The 26,231-nt window shown below is 39.0% G+C and overlaps 2 protein-coding genes and 1 long non-coding RNA gene across 11 annotated transcripts in view; 2 read left to right on the top strand and 1 right to left on the bottom strand.

Annotated features, from left to right (window-relative positions):
• PDE5A (phosphodiesterase 5A) overlaps window positions 1–15,435 on the top strand; it is a 102,661-nt gene extending 87,226 nt beyond the window's left edge. For all 9 annotated transcript variants that reach the window (XM_064416370.1, XM_064416367.1, XM_064416366.1 and 6 more), the window contains 10 exons: window positions 2,421–2,567; window positions 4,069–4,194; window positions 5,350–5,444; window positions 8,637–8,724; window positions 9,827–9,927; window positions 10,022–10,099; window positions 10,451–10,514; window positions 10,735–10,809; window positions 11,318–11,401; window positions 12,729–15,435. In XM_064416370.1, coding sequence (XP_064272440.1) covers window positions 2,421–2,567; window positions 4,069–4,194; window positions 5,350–5,444; window positions 8,637–8,724; window positions 9,827–9,927; window positions 10,022–10,099; window positions 10,451–10,514; window positions 10,735–10,809; window positions 11,318–11,401; window positions 12,729–12,863 — 993 coding nt within the window. In that variant the 3' untranslated portion in view covers window positions 12,864–15,435. The remainder of the gene's footprint in view (window positions 1–2,420; window positions 2,568–4,068; window positions 4,195–5,349; window positions 5,445–8,636; window positions 8,725–9,826; window positions 9,928–10,021; window positions 10,100–10,450; window positions 10,515–10,734; window positions 10,810–11,317; window positions 11,402–12,728) is intronic.
• On the bottom strand, window positions 156–25,939 carry LOC135298611 (uncharacterized). Its single transcript, XR_010360632.1, has 4 exons — window positions 25,494–25,939; window positions 20,485–20,560; window positions 17,882–17,980; window positions 156–1,450 (listed from the first exon to the last, which is right to left on the bottom strand). It is a non-coding gene; the product is annotated as an uncharacterized LOC135298611 (long non-coding RNA).
• Window positions 22,599–24,628, top strand: FABP2 (fatty acid binding protein 2). The gene is made up of 4 exons (XM_064416378.1): window positions 22,599–22,756; window positions 23,418–23,590; window positions 24,182–24,289; window positions 24,519–24,628. Exons 1-4 carry the CDS (start codon window positions 22,690–22,692, stop codon window positions 24,567–24,569), a joined length of 399 nt encoding a protein of 132 aa, XP_064272448.1. The 5' UTR covers window positions 22,599–22,689; the 3' UTR covers window positions 24,570–24,628.
• Window positions 25,940–26,231: the final 292 nt, after the last annotated feature.

Here is a 26,231-nt window from a genome sequence, read left to right as displayed (position 1 = left end):
CTGGTCTGGCCAAGCGACACAACGAGGTGTGGGAAAAAGGATATTTTTAGAATGGTGTCACTTGGATTTTTGAACTCAGTCCTACCACACTGCTGCTCATCAATAAAGAGCCATGACAGGACCAGAGTGCAATTCTTCTCTTAAGGTTTCTCCTCAGGGCTTGTGATGAAATCTTTGTGGTTCCACCATTAGTGCTCAATCAAACAGTGCCACAGCAAGCCTAGAACTGGGCCAGTGTCCCCTGGCATGGCTTAAGTGTCCACAGCTCCCTAGCACAGCGCTGGCCTGTGTCAGCCACCACTCTCTAAGGTGATACCAGAGTGCAAGCACAGGCCTTTTACTTGCACTCATAACATTTTAATTTTAGTTCTGATTTTTTGCACTCATATGGTCGCATAAAGATGGCCAAAACAGTTTGAATTTTTTTCTGAATATACCTTTTGCTTCTAAATAATCTGAAAATAGATACTTATCAGGCAGTTGGACTAGGAGATGTTTATAGGGCTCTCCCAACTGGTACTATTCTATGCTATTAATTATCTGCCTTATGGAATAGGCTGCAGTCAATTTTTTTTTTCTTTAATCATCATTTCCAAATACTACAGAACTGCCCTACTGTATCAGTCACCTCCTTTGAGCCTGGATCCTGTCTACAACCTGTGTTTTATCATCCAAAGCAGATGAAATAAAGCAAAGCTCTTTATAGTTGCCTCACAGTAGTCCCACATTTTCCATAACCTTCTTTTTGCTGCCGATGTATTTACAGAAACCATAGCTCAATAAATTGAAATTAAAATAGCTGATGAACTTTTGTGCTGTAAAACAGGAGGCAGAAGGCTCTAGTGGCTTCATTAAGTGAAAAAAGAAATAGCTAATCTGGTTAAACAACAGCATAAACAGCTATAAAGTGCAGGGTTTTTATATTTCAGCTGAAATGAAACTTACTGTTGTGGCTGTAAAAGGTAGGAGATCAAGGAAGGGAAAGATAAATTATGAATGAAGTGAGGCATGAGGTGTCCTTTTGAGCTCCTTCTGTGTCCTTGCAGCCCCTTTCGTTGTGAAATCCCAGCATGCAGTTGCAGTTTTTCAAAATTATGTCAGTAGCTTTGCTGAACCGTTGCATTATTTAGCACTGAACATGCAAGCCTTTCATGTGTTCACAGCTGAAATCCCACATGAATCCAATCAGGGACACAGAATTACTGGCAGAAGAAATGTGCAAGAAGGGTGCATTTTTTCCCTATGTCAATACTCCTTTTCATAATCTTCTGTGACTTCTTGATTCTGACACACAAGAGAGGGGACAGCGAACTGATGTGGAACAGAGGCTGCCATAATTCTATGGATTTGCATGTTACATGTACTAATGTTGTAGGTGATGACAAATGCTCCCTTTTCCTTTCCTCAGCCTTCTGGGACACAGCTGCCCACAATGGAGAAATGTTTTCCCCTAGAATGACAAAGAGGAAGATAAACACAAAGGTTTATTTCCTTCACCATTTCAGATTTGCCTGATTTTCTTTGGACCACACTCATATTGAAGTGAAACATCTCTGAAGCAGTAGCACTGAGAACCCCACCTTTTATTCTACTGCAGAAAATTATACTAAATTTTGTTCTATAGTATAAGACTTAGCATTTATTTTGTTAGTATGAGAGTCAATATAAAACTTAGCATAACCTCAACACTGGTATTTTGAAGGGCAACCAATATAAATACTCAGTATTTTATAACTGGAAAAGGGATGTGATATATGGAGAAATTACTGACAATTAAAAACTCAGATTTAAAAATATGTAGGATGGGGGGTGTATTGTGTACCTTGTAATTTCAAATTTCACATTGAAGGTTTGTTTGTATGCAAACTGTACCAAAACCACTGACCATGGGTTTTAAAGATTACTGATCACAGGCGAACTCTAATTTTTCAGATTTCTAGCCCTGAGAAAGCTCTGCCTATGGACATGTTCTGACTCCCATCATGCTGAATGTGGATTCTGTTAGCAAATCTGTTTTACTGACATCTTTCCTCACCATTTTTAGAAAAATGCCAACAGTTACGGATTTTGCTTTCTGCATATCCATAAAAACAAACACATAGCTCTACTGCCTTATTTTTTCCTTCTCCCAATTTCATCAATACTTTTGGTTACAATTTGCCTCGGCTGATTTAGATAACCAGACTGACCAGGTAATTCTATCCTTGTTCTCTTATCTATGGAAAAGTGCTTGTTAAATCCAGGGTAATAAGGTAATGTTAAACAAGAGAGGCATGGGGAAGTAAATGAGAAGCAATCATCAGTTTTCAGTGTCACATGAAGGTAAAATTGAGCGTCTCTTTTTAGTCAGTTAAAAAAGCAGGTATTTGTTCTGTTCTCTCTGCCCTAGTGCTGAATTGTGCTCTCTCATTCTTCTCCAGGCTGCTGTAGTACCATCTGCACAAACTCTCAACCTGACTGACTTCTACTTCAGTGACTTTGAGCTGTCAGACTTTGAAACAACACTGTGCACAATTCGAATGTTCACAGACCTCAACCTGGTGCAAAATTTCCAAATGAAACATGAGGTATGGTTGCTGCCAAATACTGCCCCACAGAAGGAGACAGTTGAATTATTAAGAATTCAGAGCAGTGAGATGTTCTCACAGTAAATAGAATTGGACATCTGTATTAAGAAGTAATTAACAAACTAGGAAGTGATATAAAGAATTGGGGTCTGTCCTCCATTTGGTTCTACTGAAGGATTAATAATTTTACAGTCTATGATTAATGGACTGGAAAACAGAATACTGAGGAGGGAGAGGATAACAACTTCTCAGGAGGTGAAAAACTCCTACAAAGAGGACAATAACATTGTTCACTATGTCCATATGAGGTAGTAATCATCTTAGTCTTTCCTTATAAAATAATAAATTAGAGATTAGGAGGAACTTCATGGTTATGGAGACAGTAAAGACTGAAGCAGATGATAACTGTGATGGGCTGTGGGAATTTCCCTGAAGGTTTTTACCAATACATCTGTCAGAGATGATCAGGACAGGTAAATAGAAAATCTCTTCAACCTTTTCCACTCAGTGCACACAACATCTATTTGTAGAAACCTTCATTTTTAAATACCTTATTTTTGCTTTATAACCTTTTCAACAAAACCATTAAAACTTGTATCAAAATGCGAGATTAATTTGTAGGGCTTCATAGGCAAACACATTAGTTAAAGAAAGCATGTATTTATTGTCTAGATCAGCAGTTTATAGACCAATTTAGATTAGTGGTGTCCAAGGGCCAAAAGTGCTGTATTACCTAATCTGATCTCTTGAATATCCTGGTACTTAGCTTCACCTCTGTAGTAAGGTGAACAACCTTAAGGAATATGTCCCAATATCAAATTACTACTTGACCTTCATACACGTCACTTCCTTACAAAAAAAAGGTAGGAAAAAAGTGTGTGTGTGTGTGTGTGTATATATATATATATATATATATATATATATATATATATATAAAATTTTATAAACCACAATTTCTAATACAGTTGAGTAAAACATCCAGGACATGCTTTCCTCCTGCATAAAAAAGAAACTCCCCTGCAATGTACTAATCTTTCTATCATACTTATTTGTTTTCCAAAGTCCAATTCTGCTTGGGTTTTGACAGGCTGATAGGAGGGAAAAGCTGCCTGTTCATTTTCAAAACAGGTCTTAAGATGATTCCATAACTAAATAAATTTTCTCTATCAAATATGTCATCATAAACAATGATTTTTTTCTCCCAGGTATCTTAATATATGTCAGTTTCTGAATTAACAGCAGTGCTTCTGACATTAACATTTATCCCTTAGCAATAAAATCCCAAACCCACAAGTATTACACACTCAATTAGGAGCTGTACTAGTGGGTGTAATCCTGTTCTCATCTATGTTCACAGTTACAAGTGTGTTACATTTGAACTTGAAATTGAGTTAAATGGATTTTTTTTCAGTCAGAGTTTCCAAGTGGGAGTAAGAAAGTTTTGAATGTATTAGAAATCTGTTCTTATGAAAACACATCTATGCAATGCTGTTTCTTAAAGGTTCTCTGCAGATGGATTTTAAGTGTGAAGAAAAACTATCGGAAAAACGTTGCTTATCACAATTGGAGACATGCCTTCAACACAGCACAGTGCATGTTTGCTGCTCTGAAATCTGGCAAAATTCAGGTACAGTTCCAGTTCCTCTATTAAGACAAAATGCACAGCTCTGATCTGATTGCCATATTGGTAAGATGTTCATTATTCCATGATATTGCCAGTGGAATCTTCTGCTGAAGACTTCTGTCTATGAGGGCTTTGTGAAACTGCTACCGTGGGTTTTTTTTCCCCTTTTTGAGTTATCAGGATGTTCCCAATGGGAATATCTCAAATAAGGCATGTATGTGGTTGTCCTTTTTTTAAAAAGTAAAGCTTATGCTACAAGCAAGTCAAAAATATGGAGAAAAAGAGGCTGACCCATTTTCAGGATGTTTCCTTAAAATTTTCAACAGGAATTTAAGTTCAAATGCAGAGCTGAGTACGGCTTTAGATGCACAACAGAACATAAAAACATAGAAATAAATATTGAAAGGTTTGTTCAAAGTTTTTGAATAAATTTTTAACCTTTCACTTAAAAAGACACCTAATAATTTAAAAAACAACCTAATCATTCTGACTAGGGCTAGATGATCCTCTAAATAAAAAAAATACTGATTCTAAATTCTTCAAAAGTATGTTTTTAGGTTTTGGGTTTATATTATTATTATAGGAAACAGAACGTTTCTGTTCATTCTGAATAAACATGTCTTTTAAACATTTGTAGGCCAAAACCCCATACCAATGAGGAAGAGGCATTTCTTTCCTCCACAGACTTTATCTCACTAATGAAAATGACAAAAGGTGCTGAAAGGGACCAAGGCAAGGACATCCATCTTCCTTCCCTGTTGGAATGGACATGGTAGTTTTGCTCTGTGTGCGGTCCAGCAATCTCTGATGATCCTGATAGTTTCCCTGCTATTTTTGGAATCCTGACAGTCTCCACTGCAATTTCCATAAATTGTTTATTCTTAACTACACTGGATTCACTCCCTGCTGATTCTCATGTCCTAGATTCTGCAGTCTGAATAGCATTGTACATAACTCAATTTTTTTGTAGTTTGAGAGGAAAGGCAAGCAAGCACTGGGAGATGAATCTTCCCAGCAGAAACATAAAATCAATCATTTCCAAACTGAGTTGTCTTTTGACTGTACTAAGAGCAGGTCTCATTATTCAGAAAGTAGATGTAAAACACGTTGTAGTAAATAAATCCACAACTCACTTCTGGCATTACTTTTTGCATACAGAGCAAACTGACTGACTTAGAAACACTGGCTTTGCTGATAGCAACTCTGAGCCATGATCTGGATCACAGGGGAGTGAACAACTCTTACATACAAAGGTAAGCAGGTCTGAGAGAAGTTAAATAAAAAGAAGTGAGTGAACAAACACAGAGATAAATTAGGTACAAGCTGACTGCTTTGATGATGTGAGGCTGTGCAAAGGAGCAGATTTTCACAAAGCAGAAATTGTAAGGACAGGCAGAACCATTCACGAGTCCAAAGATACAGATGCACAGCCCCAGTTGCTGACTGATGGCAGATTAAGTGAACCCTTTGCTGTGCAGGGACAAGGTTTTCCTGCTCCCAAAGTGCCCTCCCCGGTTTCCCATCAAGTGACAGCAAAAAGCTGCAGTGTCCACGGGACAGCGTGTAGGAAACATGCAGCTTCTCAGATCACTCCCTGCCCAATCCAGCTGTTCCTTTCTTGTCCGGGCCAACACAGCACTGGGGTCTGCACCCTCTGGAACAGAAGTGTCTCCCCACTGTTTTGAACTCAGATTGTTTTACTCCTGGTTTAGTGGTATTTTTCCAGAACTCGAAGTAGTTTAGAATAAGTTACATAGTTAAAATCACATTAAAAATGTACAGTTCTTTTGCATTGATTGTGGGTTATCTGTACTCTTTAACTTTGATCCAATCTGGAATTACAGAAAGACTTTTACAATACAAAAAGGAAAAATATATTTAAAGCATGGAAAAAATACTTTTACAAATAAAATATTTTGGTTTAAATGAAATATCAGAACAAGTCTAAAATTTTCCCCATATTTTCATTTTTAAGTAAAGATACTGGGTTTTTTTAGAATTTATTAGTAGTTTGAAATCTGCCCAATCGAGTGAATTTAGTATCACTTCAAATAACATATGAGTCTTCAGTTGATTTAAAGTGTGGCTTAATGTCATTCCTGTGATATGGCAGTGTGTCCTGGTCTGACCAGAGATGGGCCAAAGATACCCAGAAATGTGCATCTTCTTCTGGAGAATGGTTTTGAAGTGACCTGTGAAGAAGTGGTCTGCTGTTCTCGCTATGTGTAAAGTAAGATAGTAGGGGAGGAAAAGCTTGTTTAAGGTACAAAATACTGAAAGGCAGAAAAAAATTAAGCTGAAGCAGAACTCCTGCATTTCAGATTTATGTGTTTGGAGTAACACATAAATCTGAAATGCAGGATTGATGTGTAAAGAAAAGAAACCAAACTCCACAACATGAGAAGAGTGATCTTTTTCTAGCCTGGTAATAGAGGATTCCAGCCGTAACTGTAGCCTCACAGCAACTGGAACTAGTTAGCTATTTTTTACTTTATTTATTTAAAAATAAATTTCCTGGAAGACATCTGGAGATGCGTCATCTCCTCTCAAAAATGTCCTGGGAAAGTGTCATAGACAGCAAAATCTAACATTTACACATGTTGTAAAGCTGAGATGGCTATAGCTTCATAATTCCTTTCCCAATAGAAAGTTCCATGCATTTCTTTTTTTAAATCTAAATACAAAAGTTATTTCTAGGAACAGATTCCTTTTGTTTTTTCCTTTGAAGCAGGGAGGGTGGATATTCAGTGTATGACTCTTTTCTTAAGCAGTAGGGTTTCAAAAATTGAAATGGTCCTGGCAGTAGAAGTTACAGAAAGGGAACTACTTGAAGGCCTTTTGGTAGTTATGCAGGGAAGGGTTATTTTCTTTTTGCTCCAATCCCACATGCAAAGTAGGAAGCACAGAAAGCTGCATAACCAAACCCCTGTGCTCAGAAAGCCACAGTGCCCTTTGGCCTGGAGTGGGGGTTTGACAGAAGGGCCACTACAGAAGTTGGAGCTGAATTTATTTCCAGCCCCAGTCAGGGTCTGTGAGTACTAAGCAAGCTCTAGTTTGGAGCAATACTTGGGAAGATAACCTAAGAGATTTCTCACATATTTCTCTCTCCAGTCAGGATGAACTCTGGGACACACAATATGCATCCCACTTCATTCAATGGGAATTTCACCCAGCATATGTTGGCACCATCCTGTGGTTTGTTTCCTTACAGAACCACACGAGTACATTTGCTCTACGCCCCTTTCATGGTGGTCTCAGAGGAGGTGCTGGGCAGCCAGCCCATTATCCTCAGGGGTTTGCATCCTTTAATCTTCCCTTCTGGGTTTTTGTTTGTCTTTCCATCTTTCTCTCCACATTTTTGTGCTTCTTAAATCCCCAGAGTCTCCTCTTATAACTTTATTTGAGGCTCTGTGCACTCACTCACACAGAGACCCCATCCTGCAGCCACTAAGTCTTGTGAATGTCTTTAACCATATAGAAAATCTCATGGAATTATATGCTAAAAGAGCTACTGGCACAATTAAACATTTGTAGATCAGATTATAATTAGAGTAATAGATTCAGGATCATCAGCAAAATAGACTTCCAAAAAAAATCCAGATTTAGTTGAAGAGATTACATGAGCAATGTGGGATCAGGGCTTGAAACTTCAGACAGCAGCAAAAACCAAGAACTGTATTATGCAACAAGGAACAGGGAGAAATTGGAAGTCCTGAAGAGAGGAGGCGTTTTTCTATTTTGACTAAAGCTACTCAAACAGTAAATTCTCTTTTCTAGACTAAGATACTTTCTAGTTTTGCACTAAGGTATTTTTAAGTACCTACACAATTGGTTTCCTGCTATTTTTCACTGCCTTTAGTACAATCAACATCACTGCTGGCCTCTAAACAGTTTCCCTTTTGGATTTTACCCTGGGCAAAGGGTAGTTACAATGTTGCAGTAGTTTGGTCATGACAATAGTGGTGATGAAACACCAATACAGTTACCAACACAAGGAAATTACTTGATCAACTTTTTGGGCTCAGCACCATATTGCACTGAGGTCAGCAGGAATTTTTCCATTGGTATCAGTGGGTTTCCTATTAGGTTTGCATTATTACTCACAAGCTCAGCAGCTGAGCTGACTAAATATGCCAGGCAGGTTAAGAACATATTGCAGAAACCAAGACTGTCTCTTAAACTGTGCTTGTGAAGAACTCTTCGTGTTACCTTTGCTTTCTATAAAGGAACTTTCACTCTCTACGTAACCTTGTATTACATTGTCACTCCTTGCAGGCAGCTGGGCTCTACAGGTAGAGAAGGCAGAACACCAGAGCTGTCAGTGCTCTGACAAAGGAACTGCATTATCTTTTTATCCATATTCCTACAAAGAGGATGTTAAAAGGGAAGTTATTTCTGGATCACTAACATGTTTGTCTAGTTTGATTTCTCTTTTTCCTCCTTAGAAGCGAACATCCACTGGCTCAGCTGTATTGCCACTCAATCATGGAGCATCATCATTTTGATCAATGCCTTATGATCCTGAATAGTCCAGTGAGTGCCACATTCCTGTGTAGCTGAAAGAAACTGTTTTACTTTCTATTTTTAGCTTCTGTTCTCCTTATATGTTCTTAAGCGCTCTTTATTCCTTTTTGGGTAAAGAAAGGAAATGCAGCCAACATGGAAATCACAGCTCTGCTGCTGAGTGCCACCAATGCCTTCCAAGTGCTGCCTGATAAGGGATGCCTCACTAACATCCTTCTGAGTACCTGCTTCCTTGGACCAAAGGAAACAAAAAGCTTTGTGCCATTTCACAACCTCTTAAGAACCACCAAACAAACCCCAGTCCTTCCTCTCATTTCAAAAACATTCCAGCCTACACATACACAAAGCAGCCCTGAAAAGACCAAACCAAACACTGCTTGTGTTGACATTCCAAAGTGAAGCCAAACTTAAGTTTAGTAAATATGCAAATAAAACTACATTCTTCTTGTTTGATACTATCAACAAATTCTCAAGACCAGTTATTCAGCATTCACAATCCTTCCAAAGGACTGCTCCTTTTGTGCTACAGATTGTGGTACTTCTGGCATCCTTTGTATTGTAGTGATCCTTTCCTGTTCAGGTAGGCAAATATGGAAAAACAATTGAGGCAAGTTCCATTTCACCTGCTCTGTAGTGCTTTGGTTTAGTAGGGGGCTGCTGAGTTCATACTTTCATTTAATAAATTGTTATTTATGCTGCTTCAAAAAAGGAAAATATTTTCATTTACTAGAGGTATATGGGAAGGTATGGGAATCTATTATAATTGCTTCAGGGAGGGGAAGGATGAGGAAAGAGAAGCTGTGATACAGCCAGTGACAAACTTAATTTTAATGAATGAAATGTACTTGAAGGCTTTGATGTTGCTCTGCTTGCAGTTTCATTTTGTAATAGTCAGTGATGATGTTGTTGCTGGCGGCTTTCTGCCATTTCTCGGGCAGATTGGACGTTTTATTTTTAAACTGGGGAATCTGCAAGAGGAAGAAGGGTAAAAGAATGACCTCAGATATCAGCAAGCAACTCGTAATGATTTGGTGACTTAGAGACACTTAAGCAAACTGTTGTGCTGTTGCCCATTTTACTGATAGCACTGGTTTTGGCTTTTTTTGTAAAGGGAAATCAGATTCTCAGCAACCTTTCCATTGAAGAATACAAGGCTACACTGAAAATGATAAAACAAGCCATTCTTGCCACAGACTTGGCACTATACATCAAGTAAGTCAGAAGAAACTTTGGCTGAATAATCACTGCTGGATATTAGCATCATGTCAGCATCCTGCAAAATCTTTTGTTTTACCTTCTTTTTAAGGAGGAGAGGAGAATTTTTTGAACTTCTAAGGAAGAAGCAGTTTAATTGGGAAGATCCCTCACAAAAGGAGCTATTTCTGTAAGTAAAAGCAGAATAATCAAGAAATCAGTTCATATTACTGGACACCCAATTTCCCATTCCATGTTGCTGTGAACTTCATTAAACCCAGCAGGTCTTTGTGCTCTGGGCCTGTACAAGCTGCCCTTGTCACACAGATCACTGAACTTCCTGGGTCTGAACTACTAAGTGTCAACCTGTATGAGAAATTTTGTTAAATAGCATGTGGAGTTACATTTGCTTTAATTTCACTTGTTCTTCTGACTTGATGTTCCTTGAAATTCTACATTCTATTTTACTAGTCACTGGACTTGGTGGCTACATACATTTCATGGATCGTAATTTTTCCCTTTCTTTCTGTTTGTTCTGCAGAGCAATGCTGATGACTGCTTGTGACTTATCAGCCATAACCAAACCATGGCCAGTTCAGCAACGGGTATGTGTTGAATTTTTAAGACAGCCTAAATGCAAACTGCATTAAAGTTTGTTTCCTCCACCCAGTCCTTACTGCAAAGGCAGTGGTGGAATGCTGAGCTGGAGTCTCACGATGTGTGTGGGGGGCTAAAATGATATATCCTAAGGAAAGACAGGAACCACTCTTGTTTGTAGGTAGCAAGCAAACTTTTAGAGCTCTCAGTGAGTGAAATCTCTTACAGATTGCTGAGCTTGTGGCTACTGAGTTCTTTGATCAAGGAGATAAAGAGCGCAAAGAACTCAACATAGAACCCACGGTAAGTGGCACCTCTTGCCAAATGTCTTTTGGAAACAGCACTTAAAATTTCTCCCAATGTCTTTTGGAAACAGCACTTAAAGTTTCTCCCACTGACCACACTATAGGACCAGCTCTTTCCCTGGCTTCCTAGAAGCCAGTTTTGTTCTGTGGTTCCAAAACACCAATCGTGTGTCATTATCTCTGAACCAGAAGAACAGTGTTATTTCCTTTAAGTCAGTATTACTAAGTGGGCTAGGAAATATATTGCTAAATTGGTACCTGTATGCAGCTATCCAAACCCAGTAAGTTTGCCTGGTTGTCTGGGCTCTGTCAATCCAAAGCCAGACTCCAGAGAGAAGTCATGCAGTCCAGTTCCCTTCATTGCAACACCTGTAATGATACCCTGCTGTGTTGAGCTTGCTGTGCTGTTTAAGGTGCTGCTTTTTAATTCCAGACTCTCTTTGGTTTTGGTTGGGTATTTTTTTTAATGCATTTAAACACAGAGCTTGTTTACTTATTATCTGCAGGATCTAATGAACAGAGAGAAGAAAAACAAAATTCCCAGCATGCAGGTTGGATTCATAGATGCTGTTTGTTTGCAGCTGTATGAGGTATGGTGCCTAAGGAAGAACAGCAAATATCTGAAACCAGAGCCACTCACTGGTAGACACAGATTTACAATTAAAATAAAAATCAAATTAAAAACTAACACCTTAAGTTAGAAAATATTTATTTTATATTACATATGGTTCATTATTCTGTTGAAAAAATTAATATTTTAGTATTTATAATTAGTTGTATATTTGTCTGATTAATGTGTTTTGTCACAATTTTTTTTAAACCTCGTTAAAATGCTGTGTTCTGTGCAATTGGTGTTATGTCCTTGGATTATCAGGGGAAGTCACAAAAGTCATACTTTGACCTCTAGGGAAAGAATTGTATCCAGGTAGTGCATTGATAGAAAATGTTTAAAATTTTTAAAGAATTCAGAATTCATTATACAAAAGGTGATGTATAGGAAATTGACCCAATTTTAACATTCCCATCCCATTCTTTTCCTTCTCTGTCATCACACACCAAAGCATTACATGAGATAATTCACTGAAAAGCTTTTTTGTCCTGGTTACAAACTGTATGAGAAGCTTCTTGGTGAAATACAGTGTGAAAAACAACATCATGATTTCTGGGGTTTTTAAATCCAGTGCAACATTGGAGTGAAGGTCTGTTTATTTGAACTGTACCAACTATTTTACAGAAACCAAGGTGAGAAAAAGAAAGGAGATGAACGGAAAACTGAATCCTTAGGAACCTTCCAGAGGAAGGAACAGCTTGATTACTTGAATTTTTCCCTCTGACACAATTAGCTTTTGTGGAAAGAATGCACATTCACCAATTCAAAGGAAACAGGGATAGAGAAAGCGAGCTACTAGCTGCTGTCCCTGAAAATCAAGTGTTTCTGTGCTGTAGAAACTGTCAAAAAAAAATAAAGCAGCCTGTGCTTTGAAGCCTCAGAAAACTGTCTCCAGTAGGAGGTAGGTCACTGAAGGAAGACTGAGCCTCTCTGCAAAGATGCAGATTGGACACACAGAAAACTTTACCAGAATGCCTGAGCAGACTTGAATGCCCACAGTTCTAGAGCCTGAACCTCTATACTTCTTCTGTTAGGGGGGAGCTTTACCTTTCTATTTATGAAAAGGACAGAAAAACTGGAATTATTTACTCCGAAACATGCACTGCTGCTGATATCTACAGTTACCAAGTGATCCTAGTCCAAATTGTACCCAGCTCTTGTGTTAGCTAACCAATGCATTTAATGAACTACAAGTCTTCCCCTAAGTACAGAAATTTGAAAAAAAAATTTGAGAGCTGTGTTTCATTCTCCATTTTTAAATTAAAAATTGAATGCAATTTGTTTTCCATGTTCTCAATTTATTTCAGGCCCTAACACACGTGTCAGAGGCCTGCTCCCCTTTGCTGGATGGCTGCAGAAAAAACAGGCAGAAGTGGCAAGCCTTGGCTGAGCAGCAAGAGAACCTGATCAATGGAGAAAGCAACCAAGGCAAACGGAACTGACATGCTGATTTCACCACCTTAAGCTCAAGTTCACCTAGGAGACACAGTAATAGGGGAGTACTGCATTTTGCTAAACACTGTATGAATTTGGCTTATGTTTTGCCACTGCTGTATTATTTGTTCCACATTTCAAGATATAGCATGACCGTGTAGATGCCAAGATTACCTGAAGACAATATGTTTCTCTTATTAACATCTGACTGAGATGGAAGAAGACCTGCAGGGGTGGTTTTTGCTATCCCAGCCCACAAGAAGGTACTGGTGCAGGCACTGACTGTGCCCTAGAGCCTGTTGCTTCACAGATGTACATAGTTGTTTAGTGATCATGTTGTGGCCAGTATCTGAAAGACTACTGCATTTTGCACCTTTTCTCTCCCTCCTCCCATTTTGCTGTGTTATGTTATAAAAGTATTGAGCAGTTTTGCCTGTTCTTTTTCCAGAGGTTCAGAGGAAAGACTGGGACTCACTGTGGGGAGCCTATTCCAAATAAACTATTGCTAACCTCTCTCAGAAAGCAGAACTGGGCTCTGAGGTGAAAAACCCCGAAACCTGTGCACCCAGTAGAGTTCGGGTTTTTTTCCATATTAGATGGATGTCTTAGCAAATGTGTTATTCCAGCTGAAGAAATGTCAATGGGAGTCTCAGGAGTTCTGTGGTAGAGGTGTCTGAGCTCTCCATGCCCAATGGAAACTGCTTGAGACCAATGAAATGTCCCAATGTAACTGACAGGCTGCCATGGAAGAACAGCTCCCATAGAAAGCTGCCAGAAGCACACAGAGAAATGGAAACAAAGCAGGATTGGTTTTGTATGCTGGTTTTAACTTCGTTTGGAAGTTGATTTTAACATCGTCTAACCAACAGACTGGATCACAGGCAGAAGAGAATGACTGCAAGAGCTAGAGGTGAACAGCTGAATCAGAATGATGCAGGAAGGGAACACTCCTGGTGACCATCAATGACTGATTCTTCAGGCCAGTGTTACTATGAAATGGCTATGACCACTCTGAAGAAAGTTTTATGTTAACATCTTTCAAAAATAATTTTTAACATTAGTTAAAAATGATTAATCATAGTGTCTTGAAGAAATAGGAAAAAAATAATACCAAAAGCAAAAATAGCCAAGAGTGTTACAGGGAGCTGTCATTTGTATGTGAGGCATTAATGTTCTGTAAAGTAAGAAATCAATTAACTTGCACTAGTAAAAAAAGAAATTGGTGTATTATTCAAGTGAGGATGATTAATAAAAATGGTTTTGAATTGGGAAGCAATTAAAGAAAATATACACAAATTCCAAAGGAGGAATACATGGAGAGTACTATTTTTTAGATGGACAGGATAAGGAGATGAATGACAGCAAGTCTAAAATGCATTAGCAGCACATGCAACTTTGGCTGCACAGAGAGACAGAAAATATTCCAGTTTTTTAATCTGTAATAATGATTTTTTTAGTTAAAATCAGCATTTGGCAAAAGTAGCACATTTGGCACTGGACTTTGAAGGGTGGGAATTTAGTTCTATCACAATAATCCAGGAAATTCTAGTTGGAAACTGCAATAAATTCTTCATCCCAGGAGATTGTCAACCCAATTCGGAAGAGCTGGTCTAAAAGGGAAAACTCTCCCTTTTTATCAATTTCCTCATTTACATAAACGATGCCAGAAGCTAAAAAAGATGAAGCCAATGTTTCAAAATGTTTGATGATACTGAGTTATAGAGTTAATATTCTTTACATGGAGAAAAAGGTATTCTGACAGCAGCATTTCTACCACCCTGAATTATTTGTCACTGATGAAGTCCTATCTCAGACTTCTCTAGTGAGCACCAATAGTAAATGATTGCAGCTGTGAATTTCATTTTTCTACAGAAGAATTTCTCCTTATCCTGTCCTAACAAATTGAAAAAAAAGGATGGATTGCAACACTCACTAAGAATTCCAGGACTGCTGTTTTGCAGTACTCCATATGTGTATTTCTGTGTATACACAGTCTGCAGGTGACAGCAGCCTGACCCTGCCAACACAACCCCCCAAAAAAAGGTTTTAGGTACTTTTGGATAAATAGAAAACTTTGCTTCAGGATTTGCATAGCCCTTGTATAGTCTTTTCCTTGAGTGTCTGAGATACTGAAATATAATTATTATGCTGATGAGATAAATATTTAATATAAATAGGAATAAAATATATGTATATAAAGGTGTATTCTTGCTATTATGGTTGAGACTAGTAACTCATGGTGACAACACAGCAGATAACTATGATGATATCACAGTGTAGTTATGTAACTTTGACATTCATATTCCAGTATTTCTTGGGTATATTGTGTGTTCAGCAAAGCTTTATTATAACTAAATTTATAAATGCGATGAAGGAGTGCTGGATTCATACCTTTGACTTGAAAAAAAGGGCATGATGTTACATTTTTTTAAAGGTTCACTTAAAACGAACAGTTATACAGTATGTGCATATATTTAATTATATATCTGTACACATTTATCCCATAGAATCTTTTCCACCATAAATGTTGGAACATACATATAAATACCGTTCCTAGTAAATAAACATTTAAATATCATAGCACACCTGTATCTGTATATATTTATACAAAACCAAAGCCTTTAAACTACTGGTTTAAGAACCTTAAAAGCATAGAGTGCTGTATTTCATGAGATTCAGAGCCTTTACAGAGTGTTTTACTCTGCCTGAAGGCAAAATCACAGTGTGTCATGGCTTTGTGTGACTCAGTTGCAGAAAGTGCTCCTTCCTTTCGTAATGTAGACAGGGAACAATATGGGAAAAAAAACCCCAAACCTAACCTGGCTACAGCAGGTTTCCTGCTTCAACTTCACTGTCTTCAGACTTTCAACCTTTTCAAAGCCAGCTGGTGGATTACAGCTATGCAGCTGTCATTAATTTGATCATGAGCTGTATCTCATTATTTCAGTCTGCTCTCAAATACATAGCTGTAACAATCAGTGTGGCTTACACAAGAAACCAGCTGAAATGGAGTTTATCAGTGTCAGTTCAGCCTTAAATCCATTGAAACCATTGTCACATTTGAAATTTAAATCTCTGGGGACAAGAACTTGTCCCACTAATCCTTAATACTTCTCTCAATGAGGACAACTAAGTTAGTATCCTACTTGATCTCAGATACAAACATGATTTCTTTCAAACTCACTCCACAGCACAGTTTAATGCTTGAAGTACGCTTTTACTTCTGGATTTGTTCTGAAAAAAATTACTTGTGTTAACACAAAATTACTGATTAATCCTACCTCTTCTAATTCCAAGTAACAGTGAAGCTCTTGAGCTGTAAGTACTGGTTTTTGTCCAAGAAATTAGCCACACATGCAATAATAGCTATAGCAGGCCTAGGTTTTCTTTTATACCATACAGTTAAAGAAAGTGGGGAGGAAATAATGCAATGCTGACTTTGGAGATGGTGTGACTTTATAATTAGAAGCAGTTTATAGTTAAGAGCAGATTACTCATATCTTCACTGTACAAGTGAGCTACTGATAAAAGGAAACAATTAGCTTCACTGATGATTAGCTGATTTCTCCTCAGAAGAGAGAACCAAAGCCTCTTTATACCCATCACCCCCTAACAATTGTATGCATCTTTTGAATTCCAACCCAGTACATTTTACCTGGTAGAGGTATGAACTGACAAATTCAGGGCACTTAATTAATTCATATATAAGGTTTGTCAAAATTACCAGGTAACTGATTTTCCAACCCATTATACAAAAAGATAATAGAGAATCAGGCCTAGGCCCTTAAAATTAGAGGAGTGATCCAGCTGCTGTCCCTTTGAGTCAAGCATGAGAACACAGCAAAGACTTTATATGGAAAAACATTGCCTTGCTTGTAGTAAATTCACATGTTTAAAAAGGTTTTTATAAAAACCTCATATTTCAAGCAAATTTATATAGTAGTATTCATTCAGAGTCTTATCTCTGTGATGCTGCAGGTTTTTTCTTCATGTTAAATTACATGCAGTTTACATTCCACAAAGTTTTCAGCTTTATCTCCTTGTTCCCTGCTGTACTTTTTCAGGGACTTGCACTAATTTAAAACATAAGCTTGAACAGCAGAATGAGTTTGGCCAGAGTATGGTAAATAATGAGGGCTGAGTTTTTTGCTTTGGACTTTGACAGGAAGAAGAAACATCACAGAATCTGTCCTGGTAATTAGTGACACTCACTAAATGCAGCAAATTGTGACAGCAGGATATTTCCTCTTGGTCATTGCGAGGTGAAGGGAAATTGCATGGGAAAGTTTCTCCTCTACATAAGGAAGGTTGTTTTCATAGAGAAGCTCATATCTGAGTACCAGTGCTTGTAAATGTGTATTTATGTGACAATGCTGTGTAATTGCTGGTTCCCACTAACTCCCACAGCACGAGCTTGGCATGCCAGGGCCTCACGCATGCTCAGATGCCCACCTGAAGTCAACATTGTGATTCCCATTTACCTCAGGGGAGCTGGGTTGTGCTGCATAGAAAGTGAAGAATGGGTCAAATTCATCTTTTCTTACCTGTAAAGAGGGACCAAACCCTTATCCTTGGTGACAGCTGCCTCACCTGCTCTTTGCTGGTTCAGCTATTCCCAGCAATGCCCAAGGTACCTTACAGATGTAACTGAAGCTAGAATTTGAGTCCTCTTTGTATTCACATGGCAGACACCTGCATGTTTCTCTTAAAGAATGTAGTTTGAAATGCACTGTAAATAGTTTTAACATACATTCCTATTATAGTTTAATAAAAACCTTAATCACAGTCACTAGTCACTGAGTTTGTCCATTTGTATTCTTCTATCTTTTAAAAATACCTGAAAAAATATATAGTTTCTGGGCACAGTATTTTTGTACTAGGTTAAGGGGTTTCTCTGTATATTATGTTTTGACTTTAAGCAGTATTAAAGTCTTCTGAATGTCATGTGGTCTCTCTTGCTTCTGTCCTATGACTTCTTAGAATAAAGCTAGTTACATTACTTAAGAGAATTGTTAGCCCTACTCACCATACAGCTGCTAGACAACATAAGGGTCAGCTTATTTTCTTTGGTCAGACTGCTGCTTATTACTTATTTCTTCATTCTTCTCTTTGTACAGTTTTCATGCTTTTGGAAATAAAAAGGATGATACGAAATTTTACTGTTTGTTATAATTAATATTATTGAGGTGTAATTTTTAATGCCTGATTCAAATCATTGCTTCTGTAAATTTGTATTTCGTAGTAACTTTTCTAGGTCCTAGAAATCCTGAAGAGAAAAATATCTATTAATATCAAGATACTTCTGAGTACTACTGAAATCAGCCAGCAGTAAAGTAGTTCTTGTTTCAAAACCACAAAAAATAATTCAGTGCCACTGACCACTAGAGAGCACTGGAGCTGCACCTCCTGAGAGCTGTCAGAAACCATTCATTTCTCACAGAAAGCAGAACCAGTAAACACAAGAGTTACACAGATGTATCCACATCCTCTGCTCCCATAGATCAGTTCCTGGGGGACATCACTTGCAAGAGAGATAGAAATAGTCAGCCCAGTGACTTCAACCAAAACTGGAAAAAAATTTTTTTCAACAACCAAAGCCTCATTTTGCACAAACTGCTGATCCTCGAAGTAATTCTGGACCAGTGGGCTTCTTGGCAATTTCTCTTCTTTGCCTATTAGGTCCTTCCCAGCAACACTTCTGGCTCGACTTTTTTTAGCTCTAGGCAAAACCAAGAAGTATGTACACCCCTGACAAACAGCAGGCTCATTCAAGAAGTTATGAAGGGCCAGATTTAGCTCAGCACAAAACACAAGCACTGTTTGCTTGAACCGACTGCATTTATGAGTGCAACTGCACAAGTGCCCGTGCATATCTGCAAACATCAGGTCACCATTTGCTGCTGGACTACAACCTTTCCATGCCCTCACCAGCCCAGCCATGCTGCTGCTCAGCCTTTCTGGCCTGCTGGAGGTTTGAATTCCCTTCTGAGAAGTGGCAGTGTTTGCAGCAGGAGCGCTGGGATCCATTTCTTACCCAGCCCTGGAAAGAACACGACCTTGAGCGAGGGCATTTTTATTGAAGAAGTGAACAAACATCACACAGGGTCTGTCTCTTCTTGTACAGGTCTGATGCCTCATTAATAAATGGAAAAGACAAAAGCTCTTTCCTCCAGCCACATTTTTAGCAGCGGTGGTGACAGCTATTGCATTTCACATTCCCATGAGACCTCACCCTTTAAAATTTTTAGGAAAAATCTCACATGAGTGAGTTTGTTCCGATAGTAAGCTTTAGGGACAGACTTATGGAATCTGACAGTCACCGAGTTTTAGAACAGTAGCATTTCTTAGCACACACAGAACTTTAGAACCACTTCAGCTGAAAAATACCCCAGTTCATAATGGCTCTGAAATGGCTGAAAAAACTACAGTTTACACAGGTTTCTCTTGTTTAACACCATCAAATTCTAGGAGTAAATCCACGGTTCAATCATGCCAATAGTTTACACATGACACATTTGCATATAAGCATTCAGCATGCTTTTATTGTAGTAGTTAATTAAGTCACTGGCAATTCATTTTATGATATATAGAGCTTCTTAATGAAAGGAAAGTTCATTTTACAGATAAGTAGAGGGGTTAATTTGGTCAAAGTCACATGGAAAATCCATTTCTGAGCTGGAAAGGGCACCAGAACCTGGGTGTCTGTTCTGCTTTTATGTGAGACACATGATGCCCAAACTAAGAAAGGAATTTTAATCTGAAACCATCTTTTCCTTTTGCAAATACAAATATTTAAATATCTTAGCCATACAGGGTGCTCTCTTGCTATAATGCTGCACTTCAGAAGAACTCTGAAATTCACTATTTTACAGATTAAATTAGATTCAAGCCACTAATCCAGATAATCACAAAAAACTTTTCTGGGGTTTGGAGCTATGTTATAACCAAGAGAAAAAGTCCACAATAAGCAAAACAGTTGTGTTGAAATAAGCTAAAAGTGCAGTTCAGATTTTGGAGAAACTGAAATGATTGATGCAGACTTTCAATACTGTGCATTTTTAGCTCACTGGACTATAGCTTGACCCCACTCTATGATCACATTTCATATTCTAAACAAAAAAGAAATTGGGGAATAAAGGAATATTCAAGTATAAATTTAAATACCCTTAGAAAAGCCTGACAAAAAGCCCCACAGGACAACTGGCATATCAGTCTCTGTGTGGCAAGTGTCAAGTGGCACCAATGCTCAGAGATTCATTTAACCTTTTCTGGAAAAGCACACTTACTTTTACTGGCAACTATTCACTGTCGCCTTTTTTGATTGAAACAAGACCAAATTCCATTATTCTATGTGATCCTAGGATTCATTTTAGCATACAGAAACCAACAAAATAAATATCAGGGTTGTTACTGTTTTAATCCTAAATTTTGCTTCCAGATTTTTCCAACCTGGATCTTATTAACTCCTGCACTTCAGTTCTCTCCAATAAAAAACTCTCAAAAATGCAGCACTTTATGGATCAGAGGCATTACACAGGAATTAGAAAGCAGTGTATACACACAGTTACAAGCAAGCTTTAAAACCCACAGCCCACTGCTAACTAACCACACAAATGGATCCATACTCACTGGAAATTTCTAGGCAATCCTCAAATGCTGAATTTTCTTGCTGAACAGATTTCACATTCGCAGCATCCAGGAGATTCTGCTCAAACAAAAAGAAAAGCAGAAATTCAGCAAACAGGCAGCTGCAGTAGGACAACATCTAGCTCAAGCAGGATCTAATCCTGCTGCAATGCAACACCCAACTGCAATATGTACTTGGAAATTATTTATCCAAGACATGGCATTAGTTAGGCTCCATCAAGCTCCTGGTTGCTAGGCCACCCACTGTTAGGCTTAAATTGGCTTCACTGGCATACAGTTGTCTATTTACCACATTGATATAGAATTGAGTGTTGTGGTTCAAATGCTTAGTGAAACTTCCCAGTGAGGGATCCATCTTTGCAACCCACCCCAAGACATAATGAAGAATCATTCAGTAGAAAACACTCATAAATACTGCACAATCTGCATGGTTTTATCAGCGATTAATCTCTTATTATAGAAATCAATATTTTCATGAGTATATTATGTTTATGCTGGCACCAAGCCTTAACCAACACAACAGTTCTACTGTTCTGGCTAATTTTAGTCAGAACAACTTGAATACAAGCCACAAAACAATAAACAGGGGAGATGAACACAACCCACTGCAAAAGCCTTTTTGTCACCCTGATCTTTGGAACTTCACTGCAAATTGCCATCACAATACACCTTGCTACAATCATCATCGATTGGCAGGATGAGGTTGGCATAACCATATAAGTTAATAATTTGTCATCCACCTCATCTAAAGATCAAACTTCAAAGTCAGTAAGTTTGTCCATTTTCAGTGTTCTGAAGCTGGCACGTTGGAGAAAGCCACGAAGCCAAGAACACACCCATAGCTTTCAAAACTGTAATGAAAAAAGCAGTACTAGAAAACAAGATTTCAATGCACCATCAAAGAAAAAGCTGTAGTTCTGAAAACCACACAAGGAAGAAGGAGACAGAAAAAGGAAAAAGCTTGTGGAATATTCCAACTAAGGAAATCTACAAAACCGATTTTAATTGTGATTTTAGAAGGAAAACTCAACTACTACAGGAGGACAAAAGAACTCTAAAGGAAGTCTAGATTGTATGATTCTAGTACATGTGAAAAACCAAAGTCATATTTTGTCATATTGAGCAACTCACATTATTTTAGACTTTGATTTTCTCCTAAATACAGCAGCAGGTGCACTACAACCACTGTGAGAAGGACCCTTTCTGCAAAGGCTGTGAAGAGAGTTATCAGTTTTGTTATGTAACAGCTGGGATGAACTCTAACTCAACACTGGGTGTTTATGTATATAAACCACACAGATCACTTAAGTCTGCCAGTGATAACTAAAAGGTCAAGATACCCACCAGTGCAGTAAAAACAGATAATCTGACTCTTGGAATAAAGTCTGCCCATTTTCTGAGCTGGCAGACGGGCATGCATTATTGGCACAGCACAGGGCATAAGCTAAAACATTTTTTGAGTTATTCAGGTGATCAAAAACCGCATGAAATTGTGGGCAAAAACCTCCATGAGAAAACTATGCACAAAAACCAAACTGTTGTTGTGAAATGCACATTTCAATGTGAGGTACTTCCCTCCTCACCCTCAGGAGTAAACAGCCTGATCACCTACCATCTGGCTGGTTTCTTCACTGAATGTGTTATAATGAAGAAAATTTGTAGATGCTGCTGGGAATTTAAACTGCCTATACAAAACAAGTGATCACATGAATAGAGACTACCATCCCAGTTTGCACAGCTCAGTGTTAGACAGGCAGCAAGAGGAGAGTTTTCTGAAACAACCTGCAGACATTCAGTAAATCCTCCAGCCCATGCTTGCTGTGCTGAGCAGAACAGGCCCCAAACAAATTACAATGGACAAAGTAGAGACTTGTGTTTGTTTTTTTGGGTAAATAATATCACCTCCAAGTGCATGAAGACTCTCCCACAAGCTTGAAGACGCAACTGAGATAGAAGATGCGATAAAGATTCTGCCATGATCTGGGGGCAATAAGAGAGATTCAGCAAGCAATGTGGTCAGGACTGGGAATTTGATCAAATACCAGGAAACTTCTCCTTGGAGGGGTCAGCGTGTCGGTTGAGCTTTACTCAGCCTCGTCACGCAGTGAATTGCCTTCAAGATAAGGCAGTGCATAAATTCCCCGAGCAGAGACCGTCCCTGCAGAGCAGCCCTCCTCAGGCACAGCCATGGCGTTCGACGGCACCTGGAAGGTTGACAGAAATGAGAACTACGAGAAGTTCATGGAGGCAATGGGTAAGGCTCATCTTTCCTTTTTTTCCAGGAAAACATCACTGCAGCTGAATACAGACCCAAACTGTCTGAGAACTACCTTGGGGCCATCCTGGCCTTTCGCTCCTGGCTGCTCTGCCCCTGCATCTATGTTCAAAATATTCTGAGGTGGGGGGGAGGGAAGATGCTAAGAAATGTTCTGGTTTTAATTACTCTGCATTAATCTTAAGTAATTCCAAGTTTATTTCAGCAGAAAAAAAAGAATATCTAAGTCTAGATTTGAGGAAAAGGCTCAGACAACATGAATGGATAAACTTTAAACAGAATTGTATATCTGGACTATTATTTTGACAACATCAAACCAGTTTAAAAATTCAACAGGGAGGAAACCATCATTCTTCAGTTTCAGAGAAACACTTAATTCAAGTAATTCTAACATCCTGATATTTACTTGAAGTTTGTACAAAATGTGCATTATATGGACATAAATATAACTACTGCAGTTTAGACAGTGATTTCATGTGTACTAGTGAACATGGCCTTGATGAAACCTGAAGGACAAATATTTGGGTCAGAATGCTGGAATAAACTCACTTGGCCACATAGAATTGACTAAAAAAGATAAATATGATGCTCCAGAGATTTTGGGGGGTTTTCTCTGGTTAATGTTAACTGATTTGTTTAGGTGTTGGCATGATGAAAAGAAAACTGGGAGCCCACGATAATCTGAAGATCACCATCCAACAAAATGGGGACAAATTTAATGTCAAAGAAGCCAGCAACTTCCGAAACATAGAGCTTGAATTTACTCTGGGAGCCAACTTTGAGTACAGCCTGGCTGATGGGACTGAACTTTCTGTAAGAGTCTTCCTACACTGTTCAATATTTACTATGTGATAATGACTTTATAATGTGCAGTTTCAAGATGAATAATTTGTCTTCCAAGTTTTTTATTTAAATTCTCCTTCTGAATTACATTAAATTTTCCTGAAACTAACTGTTCAGGAATGCTTGCAGCTTATACAGCAAAGCACAAGGGAGTCTTTACTGTTAAAGGTTCAGCACTGTACCATGGATGTCAGGGTTCCAGAGGGCCCAAAAAACAAAGCAAGTGGCAATTTTCACAAGATGAAATCCAGGTGATTTGCAATTTTACTTCTTCTAATACTCAAGCCCACCACCTAGAGCACAGAGTGGGTATTTGTAAGAAATGACAAATCCCTCTTACAATTATTTAAAAGAAGGTGTGTTCACCAGTAAAAACCACCTAGGTTGGCTATTATGCATTTAAATAAGCCAATGGTTTTAATAAAATTTCATTTTTACAGCCTTTCCAAAAAGCATTATCACACTGTTTTAATCTTTTTACTCTTTTAAGCATTCTACAGCCTTTAAACCAAATCAGTGCCATAACTGTTGCAAAACATTTGGGGTTTTTTCCCATCATAGGGTGCTTGGACCCTGGAAGGAAATAAACTTGTGGGCACATTTACCAGAAAAGACAATGGAAAAGTACTTAAAGCAACCAGAGAAATCGTGGGTGATGAACTCGTTCAGGTGAGTTAAGAAGTCATTTACACACAAGTTTGCAATAGAATCAACTGAAAAAGTTTTAAAAGCTTTTCTAACAGTAGAAAATATTTTCTTCAACCCAAATAACTTCATTTATCTATAGTTAAAATTCTCAGTTGGCTATCAAGAATTTAAAACTCTCTGGGAGTTTTAAATATCTGGGAAATGAAACTGCAACTCCAGCCACTAATTTTTCCTTCTTAATTTTTAACAGACCTACGTCTATGAAGGAGTTGAGTCCAAGAGATTCTTCAAAAGGGGCTAAGCACTTCACACAGAAACTGCACCACAATGAAGGAACAATAAAAGATCATTTTCTACACATTTTCTGAGTTGTTTCCCTTTCCATCCCCTCACAACACCTCCCCAGCAGCAGTTCCCTAGCCCTGCTGAAAACACGGGCTAGTTCTTTATGTTACTGGTTTGCCTTGAGTGAACAAACTCCCATCACCAAACACTAAAATCTCTTTTGTACCTAGTCCTACCGAAGTGTCACAAAGGCTGCAGAAACTATTTTGCATAAGCAGAATTTCAGTATTTTTTGCACAAGCTCTCAAATGGAAACTTAGTTTCCTTACAAAGGTACTTCTACTGAGAAACAGTTTCTCTGTGCATTTAATATTGCGCAAAATTATGGGAAAACCAAAAATTAATGAGACAATACAGATGGGGATGAGGTTTAAAAGGGAAGTACTGTCATTGTTTTGCCCCAAAACTCTTAATCTGCTACACATGCTCAACCAACATCTGCTATACAAAGACAAATCCAAACTTATTTCTATTGACAGAACTTATAAAGGAAAACTGCTACCCTTAAGTGCTTGTTAAGAAAAGTAAGCTCTGTTCAGAAGCACCTGCTTGCAATCTGCCTTATCTCTTAATAAAATCTCTTAATATCTCCTAATATTGAGGCTAAGAAGGGGTAATAGCTGCCAATAGAAAGGCCTTGTTTCACACACTCCTGGCCTTCTGGTCATTCTTCGGGGCACAAAAATGATAGCCCTGATTTCAATACGGAGTGAACTGGAAGGACTGAGGGTGGCACATCCCAGCTGTGAGTGTGGCATCAGCTTGTGGCACTTCATTTATTTTTATTTACTCCTGCAGCTGTGTGTTGTGCACGTAAAGATAGAATACACTATCTACATTAATTTCTCCTCATTTGTTCCCTGCACAAGCTCCAACTAACCTCAAGGAGAGGAGCGCATCTTAAAACAATTTTAATTTTCCTAAACTTCTTCACAGCAGGATTCCCAAAAGGTCTCCTAGTTTTTCTCAGGGCATCATCTGCTCTCCATGAAACCGCAGCGGGACGAGCTCCTCAATGTTTATTTCCACACAAGCCCCGGCACAGGTGGCAGGACAAGCCCAACACGGAGTGACAGCACTGCCCGCCTGCTCTTCCCAATGTCCGCATCTCACCCGGCAGGGAGCAGCTGCCAGCAGCGCCCGGGAAGGAATGCCAGCCACCAGCACTGGGGAATGCACAACGAGCATCACCCATCCCCAAAACAGAGGGACAAGCAGAAACACCCAGCGTCTTCACCTCAAGAGCCCGCCCTACAAGAGGGTGCCTGAGGCGGGAGGGGCGGGGCTTTCCTGAGGCGGGAATGGCGGGGGCTTTGGCTGAGGCGGGAATGTCGGGGCGGGGTCTGAAGAGGGGACTGCAGGGCTTTGGCTGAGGCGGAGCGGTGACTGAGGCAGGAATGGCGGAGCTTTGGCTGAGGCGGGAATTGCGGAGCTCCCCTGAGGTGGGAATGTCGGGGCGGGGCCTGAAGAGGGGATTGCAGGGCTTTGGCTGAGGCGGGAATGGCGAAGATTTCCCTGAGGCGGGAATGGCGGGGCGGTGCCTGAGGCGGGAGGGGCGGGGCCGCCGCGCGCGCGGTGCCGGGGGCGTGGCCGCGGTACGTGCGCTCCGTTCTCATTG

This window comes from Passer domesticus, chromosome 4 (genome assembly GCF_036417665.1).
Source record: "Passer domesticus isolate bPasDom1 chromosome 4, bPasDom1.hap1, whole genome shotgun sequence".
Taxonomy (NCBI): Eukaryota; Metazoa; Chordata; class Aves; order Passeriformes; family Passeridae; genus Passer; species Passer domesticus.
Note: the sequence above shows the minus strand (reverse complement) of the source record. Positions and strands in the feature narration are given on the sequence as shown.

Excerpts from the sequence above, each read along its gene's own strand:
- FABP2 (XM_064416378.1), top strand. The coding sequence starts at position 22,690 with ATGGCGTTCGACGGCACCTGGAAGGTTGACAGAAATGAGAACTACGAG. Across the intron at positions 22,757-23,417 it reads GAAGTTCATGGAGGCAATGG|GTGTTGGCATGATGAAAAGA; the intron begins GTAAGGCTCATC and ends TGATTTGTTTAG. Across the intron at positions 23,591-24,181 it reads CTGATGGGACTGAACTTTCT|GGTGCTTGGACCCTGGAAGG; the intron begins GTAAGAGTCTTC and ends TTCCCATCATAG.